The 16,695-nt window shown below is 46.1% G+C and overlaps 1 protein-coding gene across 5 annotated transcripts in view; it reads right to left on the bottom strand.

Moving 5' to 3' along the window:
- The window catches only part of TRAK1 (trafficking kinesin protein 1), a 150,598-nt gene that overhangs the window by 17,400 nt on the left and 116,503 nt on the right, over positions 1-16,695 (bottom strand). For all 5 annotated transcript variants that reach the window (XM_023725964.1, XM_004368421.1, XM_023725945.1 and 2 more), the window contains 6 exons: positions 15,356-15,486; positions 14,644-14,718; positions 13,541-13,678; positions 9,191-9,267; positions 7,425-7,661; positions 5,400-5,716 (listed from right to left, as the gene is read on the bottom strand). In XM_023725964.1, the coding sequence (XP_023581732.1) occupies positions 5,400-5,716; positions 7,425-7,661; positions 9,191-9,267; positions 13,541-13,678; positions 14,644-14,718; positions 15,356-15,486 (975 nt within the window). The remainder of the gene's footprint in view (positions 1-5,399; positions 5,717-7,424; positions 7,662-9,190; positions 9,268-13,540; positions 13,679-14,643; positions 14,719-15,355; positions 15,487-16,695) is intronic.

Genomic DNA, 16,695 nt, shown 5'->3' with positions numbered 1-16,695 from the left:
AAACCCACTTCACGGGATCCCGAACCCTGGTGGCACAGCACCATTGTTTCAAGAAGCTGCCCTGTACTGACAAATGCCTGCGTGGCGATTTACTTTAAATGTACTGCATCGCTCACTCCTCAAAACTACCCTATGAAGTGTTATTGCCCAAATTCTACAGAAAAGGGAACTGAGGTACCTTAAAGTTAAGTCACTTAATTAGTTGGTGGCATAGTCAGGGCTCAGATCTAAAGGCCCGGTGCTTTCAATTACCCCACACTGCTCACACCCAAAACCCACAGATCTGAGGACAGGCAAGGACATCAGCTTCCCGGCAGGAACCTGGGTTAGGTGAGAGGCAGTGGTCGGCCCTCAGCTGCACATACAGCCAGCAGCAAAACCTCCAGGTGGGTGTCGGGCCCAGGAGACACACACAGCCTCCAGATGGGGCTTCTCATCCCCTGGGCCTCATTCCCACTGCATAATGGGCCCCTGATGACGTGCTCACTGGCTGGGCAGGCACGTTCCTAGCAACAAGACTGTACTGGGGAGACGCCATAAAGGAGCCACTAGGATGTCCAACATGGGACTGCACATATGGGTCTGAGAAGGACAAAAAACCCTCAGACACAATGTAGGAGTGGTCACTTCTACTTTTGGAGGGGAAGGAAAAGACAACAGAGACTGTGAAGAACAACATCAAGAAAATGCTGAATCTCCTTGTTGTTCTGAAAGGGATCAAGAAGTTTTCAATCCACTGGGGAAGAATTAGGTGAGGATGGAGTCTGGGCCCTGACAACAGTCCTGGAGGCCTCCAACCCCCATCTGTTCAACAGGCCACTCCCCCATCTTGCTTCACACCATGGATGGACTCAGAAGAGAAATGACAAAAGGTCTGCTGTGTGGAGTTGAGGCTACACAAAAGCATGGAGTATGCATTCCTTGAAACCGTGTAACCACGGAAAGGCAATGAGATGAAAGACTGTGCTGAAAGGTGCACTGTAATTGAATTTTTACCCCAAGCCCTGGGCATCCATTTCTCACATAAGACTAGCCAACCTATATCGAGCACTTACAAGTACCCGACACTCTTCTAGGACAGCTCCATATATTAACTCATTTAATTTTCATGACAACCCTATTATTCCCATTTTACAGATGAGGAAATTGAGCAGGGGGAGGCAAAGTAAGTTGCCAAAGGTAACATAGCTAGGAAGTGGCTGATCTGGGACTAAAACCCAGGCTGGCTTCAGTGTTCATCCTGTTAGCCATATATACCCTGCCTCTCCACAGTGAGGCCTCCTACATGTTAGTCTCAGAAATCAGGTCAATAACACATCAAAATGGCTTTTCTAATCCCCATACAGGTGTTTCCTATTCTGCAGACATAACTATCAGTGAAAGCCACCCGGTACCTGACTGTGTTACTGAGTTATGTCATGCTGTGGGGGCCACGGGCTATCTCTACTCCTGGCTGGAGCATTTGCCAAGCCTAGCACCTTGGCAAAACACCTCACATTGTACCTGTCTTCCACTGCCACTACTTAAACTGCCATGTAGGAATTTTACCCACCTCCTGGCTGCCTGAAGTCCTTCCTTTGATACAAGAGGGAATACAAAATTAGAACGTGTGGTCAATTGCCTCCATGAACAAATTCTTCCTTTGCCATGAGACCAGAAGAACTGGATGATGCCTGGCTACCATTACTGAACATTTTGATGAAAGATTCTACAGAAGAATCCCGATCAAAAGAGAGAAAATGCAAAAGTGAATTTCAAATTCTCATGGAATCTAGATTTTCTGGAGCCATGGAGGCTGATGAACCCCTGAAACTATTGTCCTGAGATAATCTTTAAACCTTAAACCAAAAATATCCCCTGAAGACTTCTTAAAACCTAATAATACTTTAGCCTACTAGTAAAGAACATCTGCCTTGAGCATTATGCTCTTTTAAGATCTGTCTATATGGGATCAAATTGACAACAGCAATTCGAAAGACTAGATAGGAACCTTAGGGGGCTGCGAGTTTATGTTAATAGAGGAGGAAGAACTCAGAAAAGGTAAGTGAGAATGGTTACAGGACTCGAAGAATGTACTCAATGTCACTGAATTTACATGTACAAACTGTTGAATTGGTGTATGTTCTGCTGTGCATATTCTCAACAACCAAAAAACTATATATATTAAAAAAAAAAAAAGTAACTAGAACCGCCTCTTATCCAGAGTCTCTTTCCTATCTGCTCCCCTCCCCCATCTCCACAACTCATTCCACAGCCTGGCTTCCTTCCTTGTCAAGCACAAAGCCAGAGAATCACTCTTCTATTAGCTACCTCCCACTGCCACCAACCAACGCAACATAAAATCCACCTGCTCCTCCCACCCATGTAAAAATAACTCTGGGGTTAGGCAACCGGGTGGGGAAAGAGAAAAACCTTTGTGCTCCTAGTCACTCCAAGACAAAGTTCTGCAGAACAAGGGTGTGGACAGAGAGGAGAATGTAATTACAGCCACTGCCCCTTCGCCATTGTTTACTGTCTTCCACACCCCACTGCTGCAACTAACCAAGTCCATTTAAGTCTGAAAATCTTCCTGGGCTTAAAAAGGTGGAACTAGCCCTGCTGGATGACAGTTTAGAATTGTTATGTTTTTCCTAATTGCATATTAACTTGTTTATTTGGCAATTCTAACTTGGTTATAATTAACCAGAAGGGAAGAGCAAAATACAGGAAATGTGGCTTGCTCAGCCTATTTTAACAAAGACACATCTCTTTCTAGTCTGAATGTTTTGTTTGTTCTTCATCTGCGTAACACTTGCAAGGTAAGATGAAGAGACAAGAGTGGTACATTCTTAAACACCTAGCCCAGTCATGTTTGCTGACACCAATAAGCAGATGGCAGGATTAAACAGGTAAGGGAGGCATAGATGAAAGATACAGATTGGCCATCCACTATGATCCCAGCCAACATTCTCCAGGGGCCTCACAACAGGTACATTTACCTGGGCTGCTGGAGATCACTGCAATCCTCTCAGCTTCTTAGTGAGCCAATGGAGACTGATGTGAGAACATGGCCCCAGCACAAGGCTGGTGCAGATCTCAATGTCGTAAGGCAGCCTGTTAGACCTGAGCTGCCAGAATAGGGCAGCTGTGTGTGGGGAGCTTACGTATCAATAAGCACCTGTTAGGTGCCAGGCACAATACAAAACACACTGTCACATTTATGCCTCGCCACAATCTTGTGTGGCAGATGAGAGCCCTACCAGACAAATCAGGAAACCAGGGCTCAGAAAGGTATGTTAACTGATCCAATGCCACAGAGCTGAACAGAACCCAGAGTCAAACAGACTTCCATGTCAGCACTCAAACTTACCAAATTAAACACAGTAACACAAACGATAATTGTGGAAGGGAGGAAGAGAAAAAATACTGGTTGTATTTTTAAAATCTAAGGAGTCAGAAAACTACAAAATGGAGCTAAAGGGACATATGTCACAAGGATTCTTGACAGGCCATAGTGGTAAGATACGGCTTTTTAAAGGTAGTGATTTAGCCCCCGGGGGAGTCATCTTGCAAATCTATCAGGATTTCTTCTTATTCCCCAAAATAATGTTATCTAAGTCAAAAGATTAAAAGAGATAAAGATAAATTGGTAAAAACAAACAAAAAAACCACTCTCTGCAATGCGCTTGGAAAATGTATCCAAAAACATATTCTTGGATGATCTAATGAAACACACAGAGTCAAATATAGAAAGCAGACAAGATAGAGATGATAGATTCCAATGACCTTTGAGAAACAAAGGAGGAAAAGGAAAAGAAAGGCAGAAAGTAAAATTGCAGAAATGGAAGATTTTATTGAAAGAAAAACAGACATAATTGTGGATCAGAAAACAATCGCAAAGCTTACAACTGAATAAACAAATTAAAAAAGAGTGAGCTGTCCTTTCCTGAAATCTAGGAAGGACCTAAATTATACAATTAAAAAAACAATCATGAATGCAGAAGGATAGCCCACCCTCTTCCTTCCTTTGGAGATTAAAGGACCCAGCAAGGTCAAGGTCCCGGGGAACTTTAGCAAGCACAGCCTCACCCTGAAGCATGCTTTCTCAACAGGGCTTTACTGCCCCCAAGGGGGCAAAAACTTACTCTTGGGTGGGGGCAGAAATAACCATACTCTCTTTATGTATAAAGACAGATATACATATCTGTAAGCAGTATATTTGTGGTATTAAAATTTCATGGGGTTGGTGTTTAGGAAGAATGTCTAAAACAGCTCCTTGGGGGATTGGGGAGGAGGCAATGGTTTAAAAAGAAAGGTTGAGAAACACTGCTTTATGGGAATTCTGATTTGGCTTTGCGTCAGAACTGTAATGCAGAATTCTAAAATACTTTCTCATAAATTCACGTGGGTTTCCAAACTAAAAGAGAAAAAATTGACCTTACCTCTGGCAAGGTAAAACAACAAAAAACGAACAAATCAAAAAACAAAAACCAGTTGCCATCAAGTCGATTCCAACTCATGGCGACCCCATGCGTGTCAGAGTAGAACTGTGCTCCATGGGGTTTTCAATGGCTGTGACTCTTTGGAAGCAGACTACCAGGCCTTTCTGAGCTGCCTCTGGATGGATATGAACTGCTAACATTTTGGTTAGTCGTCCAGGGTAGTGGTGGGTAAACAGAAGACATTTTATACTGCCTAAAGCAAAAAGCAAAAAGCCAAAAAAAAAAAAAAAAAAAAAGGTGAGTTTTTCCATAAGTTTAACCATCTGGGGTGCCTCTGATACTAAAGAAGCGAACTGCCCCTGGGAAAACCTGGCTTAAGGAGGTACAAAACTCCTGGCTCCCAAATTACAGACATCCAGGAGCCTTGCTCAGAACACTGCACCTCAGAAAGCCTGTATATGAGGATCAAGCCAGAATTCATGGGTGGACAAATCACTTTCATGTGGTCATCAAAAAAACGACTTACAGCATTTGCTTTGTACCCCCGCTCCCTGACACCAAAATTTCTGAGAAGTCAAAGCATTTGTTCTCTACGCTTCTCAGACCCATAAGGGTGACTGAATTAGTCTCTTGAGTATATTAGCAGTGCCTCTGCCTCTCTAGAAGATTTTTAGTGCTAAGGTTCTAAACGCAAAAGAAATAAACCTAGAAAGCCAGCACCCACATTCTCTTCTTTGGTTCGGTTCGGCTGAGGTTAGCCTCCGTTGTCTGTGTGTGGTTTTTCAAACCTGCAACCGAGAGGGAGCTGGGCCTAGGCCGCGAGCTACCCTCAGAGGAACTCAAACCAGCAGCGCGGGTGGCTATCTCTGAAGAAAAACGAGTAGGCGTTACAGGGGTTCCCCGCTTTTCGGTGGTGGATCAGGGCCCACAGGGAGTCGCTGACGAGGGTAGAGAGGGGCCGAGGCCCCTTGTGATCACCTTCCAGCGGCTTCACGATCTGGAGCTTCTCAGGCAGGTAGGAGCGGCTGCTGAAGGACATGCCAGAGAAGCCGGTGAACTCAGAGAAGCGGGAGTGTGTGCCGAGGGACATGATGCTTTCCGTGGGGGTGAGGGAGCCGCTGAGCAGCTCGCCCTTCTCGGCCAGCTGCCTGAGCTTCCGTTCCTGCTCCTCCTCAAAGAACCGCCTCTCTGAGAGGTAGTTCTCCCGGCGGAGGGATAGCCGCCTCAGCGCCGTCTCCAGGTCGTGGGAGCCAGGGGTGCCTGGCGTCCCGGGCTTCTTATTCCGGTCCTCGTTCCTGGAAGAAGGAGATATAGAGAGGTTAGGGTGGGGCATGCAGTAGGGGCACTAAGTACAGTGAAGGACTGACTTGTAAATGTAAAACGTGTGGAAGTTTTCTGGCAGCTGCAGGATTTTCTAAGGAACCCAAGACAAACCTTGAAAATTTAGGCAAAAATGGGGAGGCAACGTGCAAGCCGGAAAGAATGACTTTGCTTTGTAGAAATTTTTTCGGTGGGAGGGAGCACTCTGGTGGGACAAGAATTTGCACATTCTAAATAAAATTCAGTCCCTAAGAACAACTGCCTTGTGAACCTTTAGGAAGAAACCTTCCAGCTGCAATTCCTGGTTACCACAAAGGCAGTCGGTTCAAGGGACACTTGTTTTGAATTAAAGGAGCTGAGCCCTGCCACCACCAGTGACAGCTGTAACAGGCAACACAACAGAGAGTCCAAGATAGAGCAGGAGAAAAACGTAGAAAAGAATTCAAATTCACGTAAAAAGACCAGACTTAGTGGTCTGATGGAGACTAGAGGAACCCTGAAACTATGGCCCCCAGACGCTCTGTTAACCCAGAACTGAATCTATTCCTGAAGCCCACTCTTCAGACAAAGATTAGACAGGAGTATAAAACAAAAAATAATACACATGAGGAGCATGTTTCTTAGTTCAGTCAGATACACGAGACCAAATGGGCAGCTCCTGTCCAAAAGCAGGGTGAGAAGGCAGGAAGGGACAGACACTGTCTAAATGACACAGGGAACCCAAGGTGGAAAAGGAGAGGGTGCTGTCACATTGTGGGGACTGCAACCAATGTCACAAAACAATATGTGTATAAATTTTTGAATGAGAAATTAACTTGAGCTGTAAACTTTCACCTAAAGCACAATGAAAAAAAAAAAAAAAAAGGAGCTGAGACCTCAACACTGAACAGAAACCCATCAGTCCAGAAGCACTGATGTCATTCAGTCTAGGGAAAATGGTGCACAGAGTGGCCAATGGGTGTGGGGGAATGGGAGATGGGGCAAGTTCTGCAGGGCTTCAGGATGAAGAGAAACTGACCACCACCCAGGGACACAGGATGTGATGGATGCTTGCTGAGCCCCTGGCTCTCTGGACCTCACCTTCTGAAGCAAACCACATTCCAGTCACGAGACAGAGCCTGAGTACTCATCAGCCTTTCAAACATCCAAGCTACAAAGAGGTTCAGAAAACCAATGTCTATTCTGTAGCACACCAATGAAGATGAACACAAAAAAATACTCACGAACCCTCCCTTCGACATTTTACTGAAAAGCAGACTTTCTGATGTCATCTTGTTGACCACCACCAGGTGCCACTGAGATGAGTCTGACTCACGACAACCCCATGTGCATCAGAGTAGAACTGTGCGCCACAGGGTTTTCAATGGCTGATTTTTTGGAAGTAAATCACCAGGCCTTCCGAGGCACCTCTGGGTGGACTCGAACTGCCCACCTTTCAGTTAGCAGCTGAGCACATTAAATGTTTGCACCACCCAGGGAACTCCACGTTATACTTCTTTAAACTATTTAAAAGATCAGTATCAAGGATAAGCATAAGCTCGGTGGGTTGGTAAAACAGACTTGAGAACTGTAAGGTCTATTACTTTTCAGGTAATTCTTGTCAACCTCCCTCTTGGGATTACTGGACCTGTGGTTCAAGCCATACTCCCTCTCCCCACAACAGAAAAACTCCCGCTCACACACCCCAGGTCGGATGACTCTGTTTCGAGGATGATACTGTTGGTCTTGTTGTCAAGGATGACATTGCTGACATCGCTGCCATAGAAGCTGGACCTGGGGGTGCTGACGCAGCTGGAGAGGAGGGAGTTCATGGCTGAAGACTGGTTGGAGCCAGGGATGTTCATGGGGGAAGGGGTCAAAGACCTCTGCTTGACGATTTGGTTGATGTTTCTCACAGTCTCAAAGACACGCTTCTGGTGACTGGGAAGAACACACAATATCCATGAATAAGCAAATGTAGGCATGACCACGGAGCTAAACTCTCCACAAACGGTCAACTGAGGTGCCAAAGAGGCACCTGGCCCACAACGAACCCCCAAGCACCAGCCTTCTGGTACTTCCACGTGTTTCTTAGGGTGCTGGTTGTCTCCTCCATAAGGTGAAACTGAGAAACTCAAAATACCCACTGAAGTCAGGGCTCTAATACACGGTTGTGTTCTAAAGGTGACACTAGCAAGACTGATCCTTCTTTCCACTTCCCTGAAGCTTGACCTACAAATAAAAATGCTTACATATTACTACTTCGTCTCCAGTTGTTATTACTGTTGTTAGGTACTGTTGAGTCCATTGCAACTCAGCAACCCTATATGACAGAGTAGAACTGCCCCAGGGGGTTTCGTAGGCTGTAATCTTTATGGGAGATTACTAGGTCTTTCTCCCCTGGAGCTGTTGGGTGGGTTCAAGCCACCAACTTTTTGGTTAGCAGCTTAACCGTTGTGCCATCAGGGTTCCTTGTCTCCAGCTAGTGTTCTTGTTTTATGATATTAACTAGCATGTAAGCTCTACAAGGGCAGGAATGTCTGTCTATTATGTTCACTGTTCGGCACATAGTAGGGGCTCAATAAACAGTTGCTGAATGTTTGTTGACGATTCATATAAAAAGAAGCAAGACTTAAAATTAATCTTAAACTTGTAATAATGAGATGATAAACACCAGATTAGTCGTTTTAAAGGCAGAACCACACTTTGATGCTAACTGGTACCCTTCCTTTTAAGGAGAAAAAGGCAGGTACATTTCTAGAACGGCTGCTTCCTCCTGGGACACGGGACTTTACACGTGTATGGAGGCTCCTGGACATTTTTCACTCCCAGTATGCCATCTAAGTTCTATCTATGGGACTTGGGTATGGAGAAAACATGGTGAAATTGGGTCCACAGGTTCTTTACAAACACCTCGGGGCAGGCCAAGTGCAAGATCTGCAGTTAGGGAGGGAGGGAGCAGAAGCCATCATATTCCCGGGTAAGTCCAGAAGGGAAACGGAAGTCTTGCTTCCACCCCTTGGAGAGCATCTCACGCTGCATTGCTATTTTTCTTTTCCTAATCGATGTTAAAAATAAAAAAAGTAATGCTTTTCATTAAAGGAGAGGGATGACTAATGGTCAACTGAGGAGCTAAAGAGGCACCTGGCCCACAACGAATCCCCAAGCACCCACTTTCTGATACTTTCACATGTTTTTTAGGGTGCTGGTGACTCCTCCACAATGTGATGGGGCTTGTGCTAAGAGAAATGAGAAAGGCATCTCTCCCCCTCTTCAACTTCCTGGAACTTCACCATAAATCTTTAAAACCTAATGAAAGGAGCTGGGGGTACTGCAGGCCCTTAATCTGGACAGGGAAGGACCACAGTCACCACTGTTGGTGTCTGAGGCCTGGACATCATGAGTTTTGATCAACATAGGTCACAAGCTGGTCTCTGGGAAGCTTAGAAATGAAAGCTGTCGGGCCGTACGTGACATCTGGAGCCTCAGGCTCTTCCAACTGCAGCTCCTTGCGCATTGTCCCCTCGATCTCCGCAGCCAGCGAGTCCTGGTAAAAGCCACAAGACACATGGCAAGTGAGCAGCAATCCAGATGCTCCGTTTCTGAAACAGAGGACTGCAGCCGGGCTAGCCGCAGGAGCCTAAACCAGAGCATACGAGGCCCACGGACTTCCCACAATACCAGGTTAACAGCATCCTCTACGCGTCAGAGACCCTGGCTGGGCAATCTCCAGGGCAGGTCCTGAACACAGCAGGCACCAAGGGGCACTGAGCAGAAAGCCCATTTGCTACACGCAGCTGAGTGTCTCAGAGCCAACTCTTATGTTCCTCTGGTCAAACAATGGAGCTGCACCATCACAAGGAAATTGCTGTTGCTGTTAGGTGCCGTCAAGTCGATTTTGACTCATAGTGACCCCATGTGACAGTAGAACTACCCCATAGGGTTTCCTAGGCTGTAATATTTATGAAAGGAGCTCTGGTGGCATAGTGTTTAGGCGCTTGGCTGCTAACTGAAAGGTCAGCGGTTTGAACCTACCAGCCACTCCACAGGAGAAAGATGTGGCAGTCTGCTTCCATAAAGATTACAGCCTTGGAAACCTTATGGGACAGTTCTACTCTGTCCTATAGGGTTGCTAGGAGTCAGAATCGACTTGACGGCTATGGGTTTTAGAATCTTTATGGGAGCAGATAGTCAGGTCTTTTCTCTCATGGAGCCGCTGGCGGGTTTGAACTGCCGACCTTTCAGTTAGCAGCCGAGCTCTTAAACATTGCATCACCAGTGCTCCTTCCACAAGGGGATAAGGAGAACTTTTTTGGGGGGCTGGGTGGGGGAAGGAAAGGCAGGAGAAGGCTGTTCAGTATGATGCAGATGGGTGAATTTTCAAATACCTCCAAGGCTTATGAACGTTTACAGATGACATGGCGGCCCACATAGATTCCCCCTCGGCTCACCCAGGGTTCTGGCACAGAGACAGCCAGCTGGCTTCCTGACAGACGCCCCTCCCTGTGCCGCCCACCAGTCCTCACTGTGTGAGGGAGAGCCTAAAGTACAATCCTTTACGCTAACGCAGATAGGCCCAGGTGTGTGCAGAAAAGCTCCTGCTGAAGCCTCACAGGAGGACAGCCATGTAGGCAAAAGCCTGGGCTGAGGGGAAGGGCTGGATCAGTGTGAGTAACAGAACTTCCTGAGATGAGGGAAATGGTCAGTATCTGCACTGTCCAATATGGAAACCTCTAGCCTCAAGTGGCTACTGAAACGGGGCTAGCACAACTGAGAAACTGAATTCTTAATTGTACTTCATTTAAACTAATTTAAATTCGAACAGCCATATGTGAAAAGCAGCTTCCTCATACACTTCTTGTGGGGACTCCAGGGCACCCATCCCCATGGCCCCACAGCACACCAGGCTGGGACCAAGTGGAGAGACTCCAAGGAGCCCAGCAGGAAGCTGGACCAAATAAAGATTTAATGGCTTTTTTTTTTCAGTCCTTATTCACAAATAATATTTCTTACTAATTGTTACCTACAGATTGCCATTAAACATAACCCCCGTGGTAAACAGCTTCCGTAGGTGAATCTGCCATTTTTTAAACCATTTTTCTTAATACTATCATTCATCATATGGTTTACATTTAGAGTTCTGTGTGATCAGAACAGGGAGGAAGGGGCCTTTACACAACTTAAAGAGAAATGAAATATCAAACTACTAATTACAAAGCCATCCTGAAATAAAGTTGCAAGCCGGGGTCTGTGAGTGTTTTGGCCCATGACCCCCTCTGCCAGTCCAGGGAAGCCAGTGGACCCCTTCTAAGAATGATATTTTTAAATGAGTAAGATAAAATAACCAGAATTACAAATAGTTACATGGAACTGGTCACTAAAACATTAAGAACAACCTTTGTGATATACTAATACATACAGATCTGGCTTTAGGTATGGTGCTGACTGTAATTTTTAAGTGGAGGTTAGCATAAGCAGGATTCGGAGGCACCTGTAAGCACTGTAATGTGCTATGAAAACATCTGTGATTCTACTGAAGACAAAGCCACAGGTGGTACTGCTATCGCTGTGGCTTGCTGCCTCTGCTCACAATGGAAGAAAATGCTGAATACAGTTAGAGATTAATGAAAACAAAGATATAATTTTCCCTCCAAGTTCACAGACTTCCTAAATTCTGTCTGAGGATCCCAGATTAAGAACTCCTGCCAAAAGGTAAGAGAACTGGGAACGTACGTGAGCAGAGACTGCTACTCACTGATGGATTCAGCAATTAGAAGGACTGGGAGCAAAGCAGGGAGACCCGGCATTTTGCTCGAGAAACACAGGCATCATACAATCTTTAGGTTGCTTTAAATACCTTCAATGCATGATGCACTTTAAAAATAGCCATCTTCAAAAATTGGGCTGGACTGGCAGCTACAGAAAAAGGTAAACAAAAGCTTTACCTCAGCAAAAATGAAAAGCTGAGAATACCTCCAGAAGAAATCAAAATGCAGACTTCCAATTCAACTTTTCTTATGTAATGATTACTTCTAAAAGACAGGCTTTGTCCTGAGAGTGGGGAATGAAGTAGAGTGAACCCTACGTGCCCAGGAAAACAAGGTGGCCCAGCAACCACTGCACTGAGAGGGGGTGCTGGGAAGAAAGGAAACCAAGAAACCAAGGCAAGGAGCATGCACAGCTACGCAGGTCAGTCTGGGAGCAGAGTGCAGAGAGCTGAGGCTGGGGGATGTGGGGCATGGCATGTCCTCTGCTGGCTGCACCGGGTGGGATTCCTGGGATCACTGGATCATTGATCTGCACCTTGCGAACCTATTTATGCCGTGTGTCTTTCTTTTTGATTTCCCTTAGATTTCAATAGGCTTCTTTAAAAAAAAAAAGAGAGAGAGAGAAAGAAAGAGAGGGTGTGAGTGTGTGTGTTAGTTCTAGCCTGACTTTGCTATACAAAAGCAAAGAAGGAAAAGAGGTCATGATTTAGGAAAAGTGGGCCAGACAGCAAGGAGAGGAGGACAGTGTCGGCCCTGTACTGTAAGGAGTAGGAACAGCAATGGAAGGAAGACTGAAGCAAAAGAGCCCCAAGGCAAGGCCACATTCAGAGGAAACGAGTTTCACAAGCATTTACAGTCACTTGCTCCTATTTCGCTTAGAAGAGTTTCTCTCCAAAGCTCTTCTCTCCTCAGGAAGATTTTGCTATTTCACCAAATAATGGAAATAGTCTAAATTCACTGAATGTTACAGGGAAATGACCAGTCAGGGGCCACAGCCCTGTGCTGTCCAACTCCTACCAAGAAAAAAAACACTTGATTCCAGCTCATGGCAACCCCACATGTGTCAGAGTAGAACTGTGCTCCAGAGTTTTCAACAGCTGATTTTTTGGAAGTAAATCACCAGGCTTTTCTTCTGAGGCACCTTTGGAAAGACTCAAACTGCCAACCTTTCGGTTAGCAGCCGAATGTGTTAACCATTTGCACCACCCAGGGGCTCCCCCGGGAGACATTAACATGGAAAACATCCTTTTCAACTATGTTCCCCAAAGTCTAAATATGAAACAAATCAGGTCAAGGCTACAGAAATCAGACTGTGGGGAAAGAATATTTAAAAATTAAAATGCCACCACTGGCAGAGAGAGAGGAGGCCTGGTGGCACAGTAGTTTAGCTCTTGGCTGCTAACCAAAAGGTCGGCGGTTCGAACCCACTAGCCGCTCCTCGGGAGAAAGATGTGGCAGTCTGTTTCCATAAAGATTTACAGCCTTGGAAACCATAAGGGGCAGTTCTACTCTGTCCTACGGGGTGGCTATGAGTCAGAATTGACTTGACAGCAGTAGGTTTGGGTTATTGGTTTGGTAGAGAGAGATATTTTTCCTGATCACAGATCCTGGAAGCCACCAAAAGAATGATTAATAAGCATAGACAGAGCCAACAGAACTGCACAGGCAATCTAAGAATTCTGGAACACACTTGTGAGGCCACGACAGCCCGTACTTTAATAAGGTCAGAGAAAATAACGTACAAGCAACATCTTCCAAATACCTGAGGGTTTTCAAGCTCCTACTAAATTTATCTTTTAAGGGCAGAGTAGAAAAGAAGACAGATTCAGATCAAACAGAAAATAATCAATTTGTCTTACGGAGTTAAGAAGCCACCAACGGGGCACCTATGCCCGCGATTCAGACCCAAGCTGCAAAATGAGAAGCTAACTATACGGACTCAACTGGCGCTGTCAGCACGCCAGACCCTGCCCTCCTACTGAGAGGACTCCCGCTCCTTTAGGGTGGGCAGAGGGGTGTTAGGAAGGACACGTGGGCCACCGCCCAGCTCACCATGGGAAACAGGCCCAGAGAGTGGTAGCGCCGGGCCGTGGTGTTTGGCACGGTTTTGTTCCGGAGGTTCTTCAGCTCCTCCTGCGCCTCATGAAGCATTTCCATGCACTCTGCATACTTGTCCTCCAGCTCACGCAGCTGCAGGAAAGATGCAGCCAGTCAGGATCCTGGGCACCGAGGTAAGCATCCACGCACCCACCCCATGAGCCAGAATGGCACAAACAATCTAACGGAGTCCCCTGCAACTCACGGAGCCAGCTGCCCAGTGGACCTCGGGCCAAATGCCACAGAGTTCTCAAGCCCTTCATTTGTCTTTTATTTGGGGCAAGCTTCTTGTTGTTGTTAGTTACCATCAAGTTGGCCCCCAACTCATGGTGATCCTGTGCACAACGGAACGAAGTGCTGCCCAGTCCTGTGCATTCCCGTGACTGGTTGTGGATCAGACTGTTGTGATCCACAGGGTTTTTCTTGGCTGATTTTCAGAAGCAGGTCACCAAGCCTTTCTTCCCAGTCTATCTTATGCTGGAAGATCTGCTGAAACTGTTCAGCATCACAGCAACATGCAAGCCTCCAATGACAGACGGATGGTGGCTGTACATGAGGTACACTGGCTGGGAATCAAACCCAGGTTTCTGGCATAGAAGGTGAGAATTCTACCACCAACCCACCACTGCCCCCCCTACAGACTCAGAAATACCTCTAAGTACTAAGAACGGGCCACTGAGATAAAACGACTTTAAAACAAAAAGAGAAAGCAAATTGTTACACCCCTATTAAATGCCCCATTTCAAGGCACATCTTTGAACATGACCTGTTCTGTGTTGTGCTGTTTCACTTATTTGAACGTTTGTCAGGTATCTGTGCAAGCCAGGCACTGCCTGGTGTAGAGCCAGGCCTTCAAGAGCCCACAACCATGTCACAACAGAGTCAGCAGGCATAAAGTCAAGGTGCAGCCGGGAGCTACCTTATGCATAAAAATGAAATTAAATTTAAAAATGCTGCCGTGTGGTTGTTAAGATGGACATGCCAAAGCTTATCAGAGAGAGACTGATAAGGCTCAACTGGACTCAGAGGCCCTGAGTAAACGAGGGAGACACACTGACCTCGGCCGTGAGCTGCCGCTGGGCATCCTTAGCAGCCCCCAGGTGCTGGACGAGCTCTTCATTCTCCACTGTGCACTACAACAAGACAGAGACAAGTCAGTTCCTCCTTCAAAATGCCTGGATAAGTCTAACTTTTCTAATCTGATTCACTACGACCACAGCACATTTCTATAGTCACGTTTTTATCTTACACTGGAGTAAAATTTCCTCTTCTCTGTAATTCTGAAGGCCACATCTTTCCTAAATGCCTATTCGTTCTCTATAGCCCACCTCTCCTCCAAAGCAAGAGCTGCTCTCTGGAAGCATTTCACAATTGTAACAAAGGCCTAATAAGGGAAATTAAATTGATTTTTGCTGCTTCATCCTAAATCTGAAGGGATGTTGTGCTGCAGAACATACCAGGTACAACTGTGTAAGACAGAATACTCAACTAGATGGTCCACACATTAAATTCCCAAACTCCATATTTGCAACACCTTTCTTAATAAACTGTATTCATTTTCAGATTATTCTTATAAGATAAGTGGTGATAAATACGATCCCTCGCCAATTCAGATCAGTCAGTTTTATACTACTGAATGCATTAGGCTTTTTCTCCAACGAGGCAGCATATACTCCTAAAACATGAAACACTGTTTTCTACAGTAAACGCCCCATCCCAAGCTCCAGAACGGCCAGTGTTGCATCGGCCTGGGAAACCTAGAAGCCTTACAGCTTTGGCCTTCTTCTGCAAATCCACGATCTGAGACAGCAGGTGTGTGATCTCCTCCTGCTGGCGGGCAGCATCTTCGGTCTTCTTGGCCAGTTCCTCTGAGATACTGGCAATCTGGACATTGGCGTCCCCTTTGACCGAGACACAACAATCCCAGGAATAAGTCAGACAGCCGCCACATGCAGACCCCAGTGAGAATGGTTTCTTGGTGGTTTGCCCAAGAAATGCCATCTTTACCACAGGACAGGGGTGGGGTCCGGGGGTAGACAGGGCACATAAAGAGGAACATGGGGGGCCATTTTTTTACACTGAGAAGCAAAGTGGCTTCTTCAGGCTCGACGAGTCGTGAGAAGGGAGCTGGTCCCCCAGCTGTCACTCCCAGGCTCAGTGTGGGGCCTGACCCTGACCAAGCCTGCCTCCCCAGAGCAAACCAGCCAGTCTCTGGTAGCCAGCCAGGAGGGGCCACACCAAACAAAGGTGTGTGTCACTGAATGCCCACATTCCACACATGAGCGTTGTTATTAACCTCACTGCATCTGTCCCCGAGGAGCCACTGCCGGTGCATAGTACAATTCCCTTGGGTATTTTCCACCCGTACTCAGAGCCATAGCTCATTTTACTAGATTTGAATATGGGATGTGTTTCATTTACTAGGTATTCTGCTGAAATTCAAAATATTCTGTTTGCTCTTTTGTCTTAACTTATAATGCAAAGGGTAAGGGAGCAGGGAATAATCATTTGCAAAAGTGAGAACTGCGGCCTCAGCTTTCACAAATCAAGTTACTAGAAAGCAGCTTTTCTACATTTTCAACACAAGTTAGCTGGGCCTAACTTCAAAAAAAAAACCAAACCTGCTGCCATTGAGTCGATTCTGACTCATACTGACCCTAACTGCCCCAGTGGGTTTCCAAGGCTGTAAATCTTTATGGAAACAGACTGCCACATCTTTCTCCCACAGAGTGGCCGGTAGGTTTGAACTGTCGACCTTCCAGTTAGCAGCCAAGTGCTTACGCATTAAATAATTCCAATGTTCAAAATGAAGGCCAAAGCTAAAATCAAACATCCATTTCAGAGGGAAATTGAGAGAATTTATCACTGACAATCTAGCATCTAATTTCTCATAAATCAGGATGGGTGGAGGGTGCCACACAAGAATGGGGGAGGCCTCCTCCACCGGACTGAGTCCAGTACAGCTAGATGGTGCCCGGCTACCACCACTGACTGCTCTGACCAGGATCACAACAGAAGGTTCTGGACAGAGCTGGAGAAGGATGTAGAACATAATTCTAACTCACACAAAAAAGACCAGATTTACTGGCCTAAAGGAGACTGGAGAAACC

The sequence above is a fragment of the Trichechus manatus genome, unplaced genomic scaffold, assembly GCF_000243295.1.
Source record: "Trichechus manatus latirostris isolate Lorelei unplaced genomic scaffold, TriManLat1.0 scaffold00001, whole genome shotgun sequence".
Lineage (NCBI taxonomy): Eukaryota > Metazoa > Chordata > Mammalia > Sirenia > Trichechidae > Trichechus > Trichechus manatus.
This window is presented reverse-complemented; position numbering and strand designations above follow the sequence as displayed.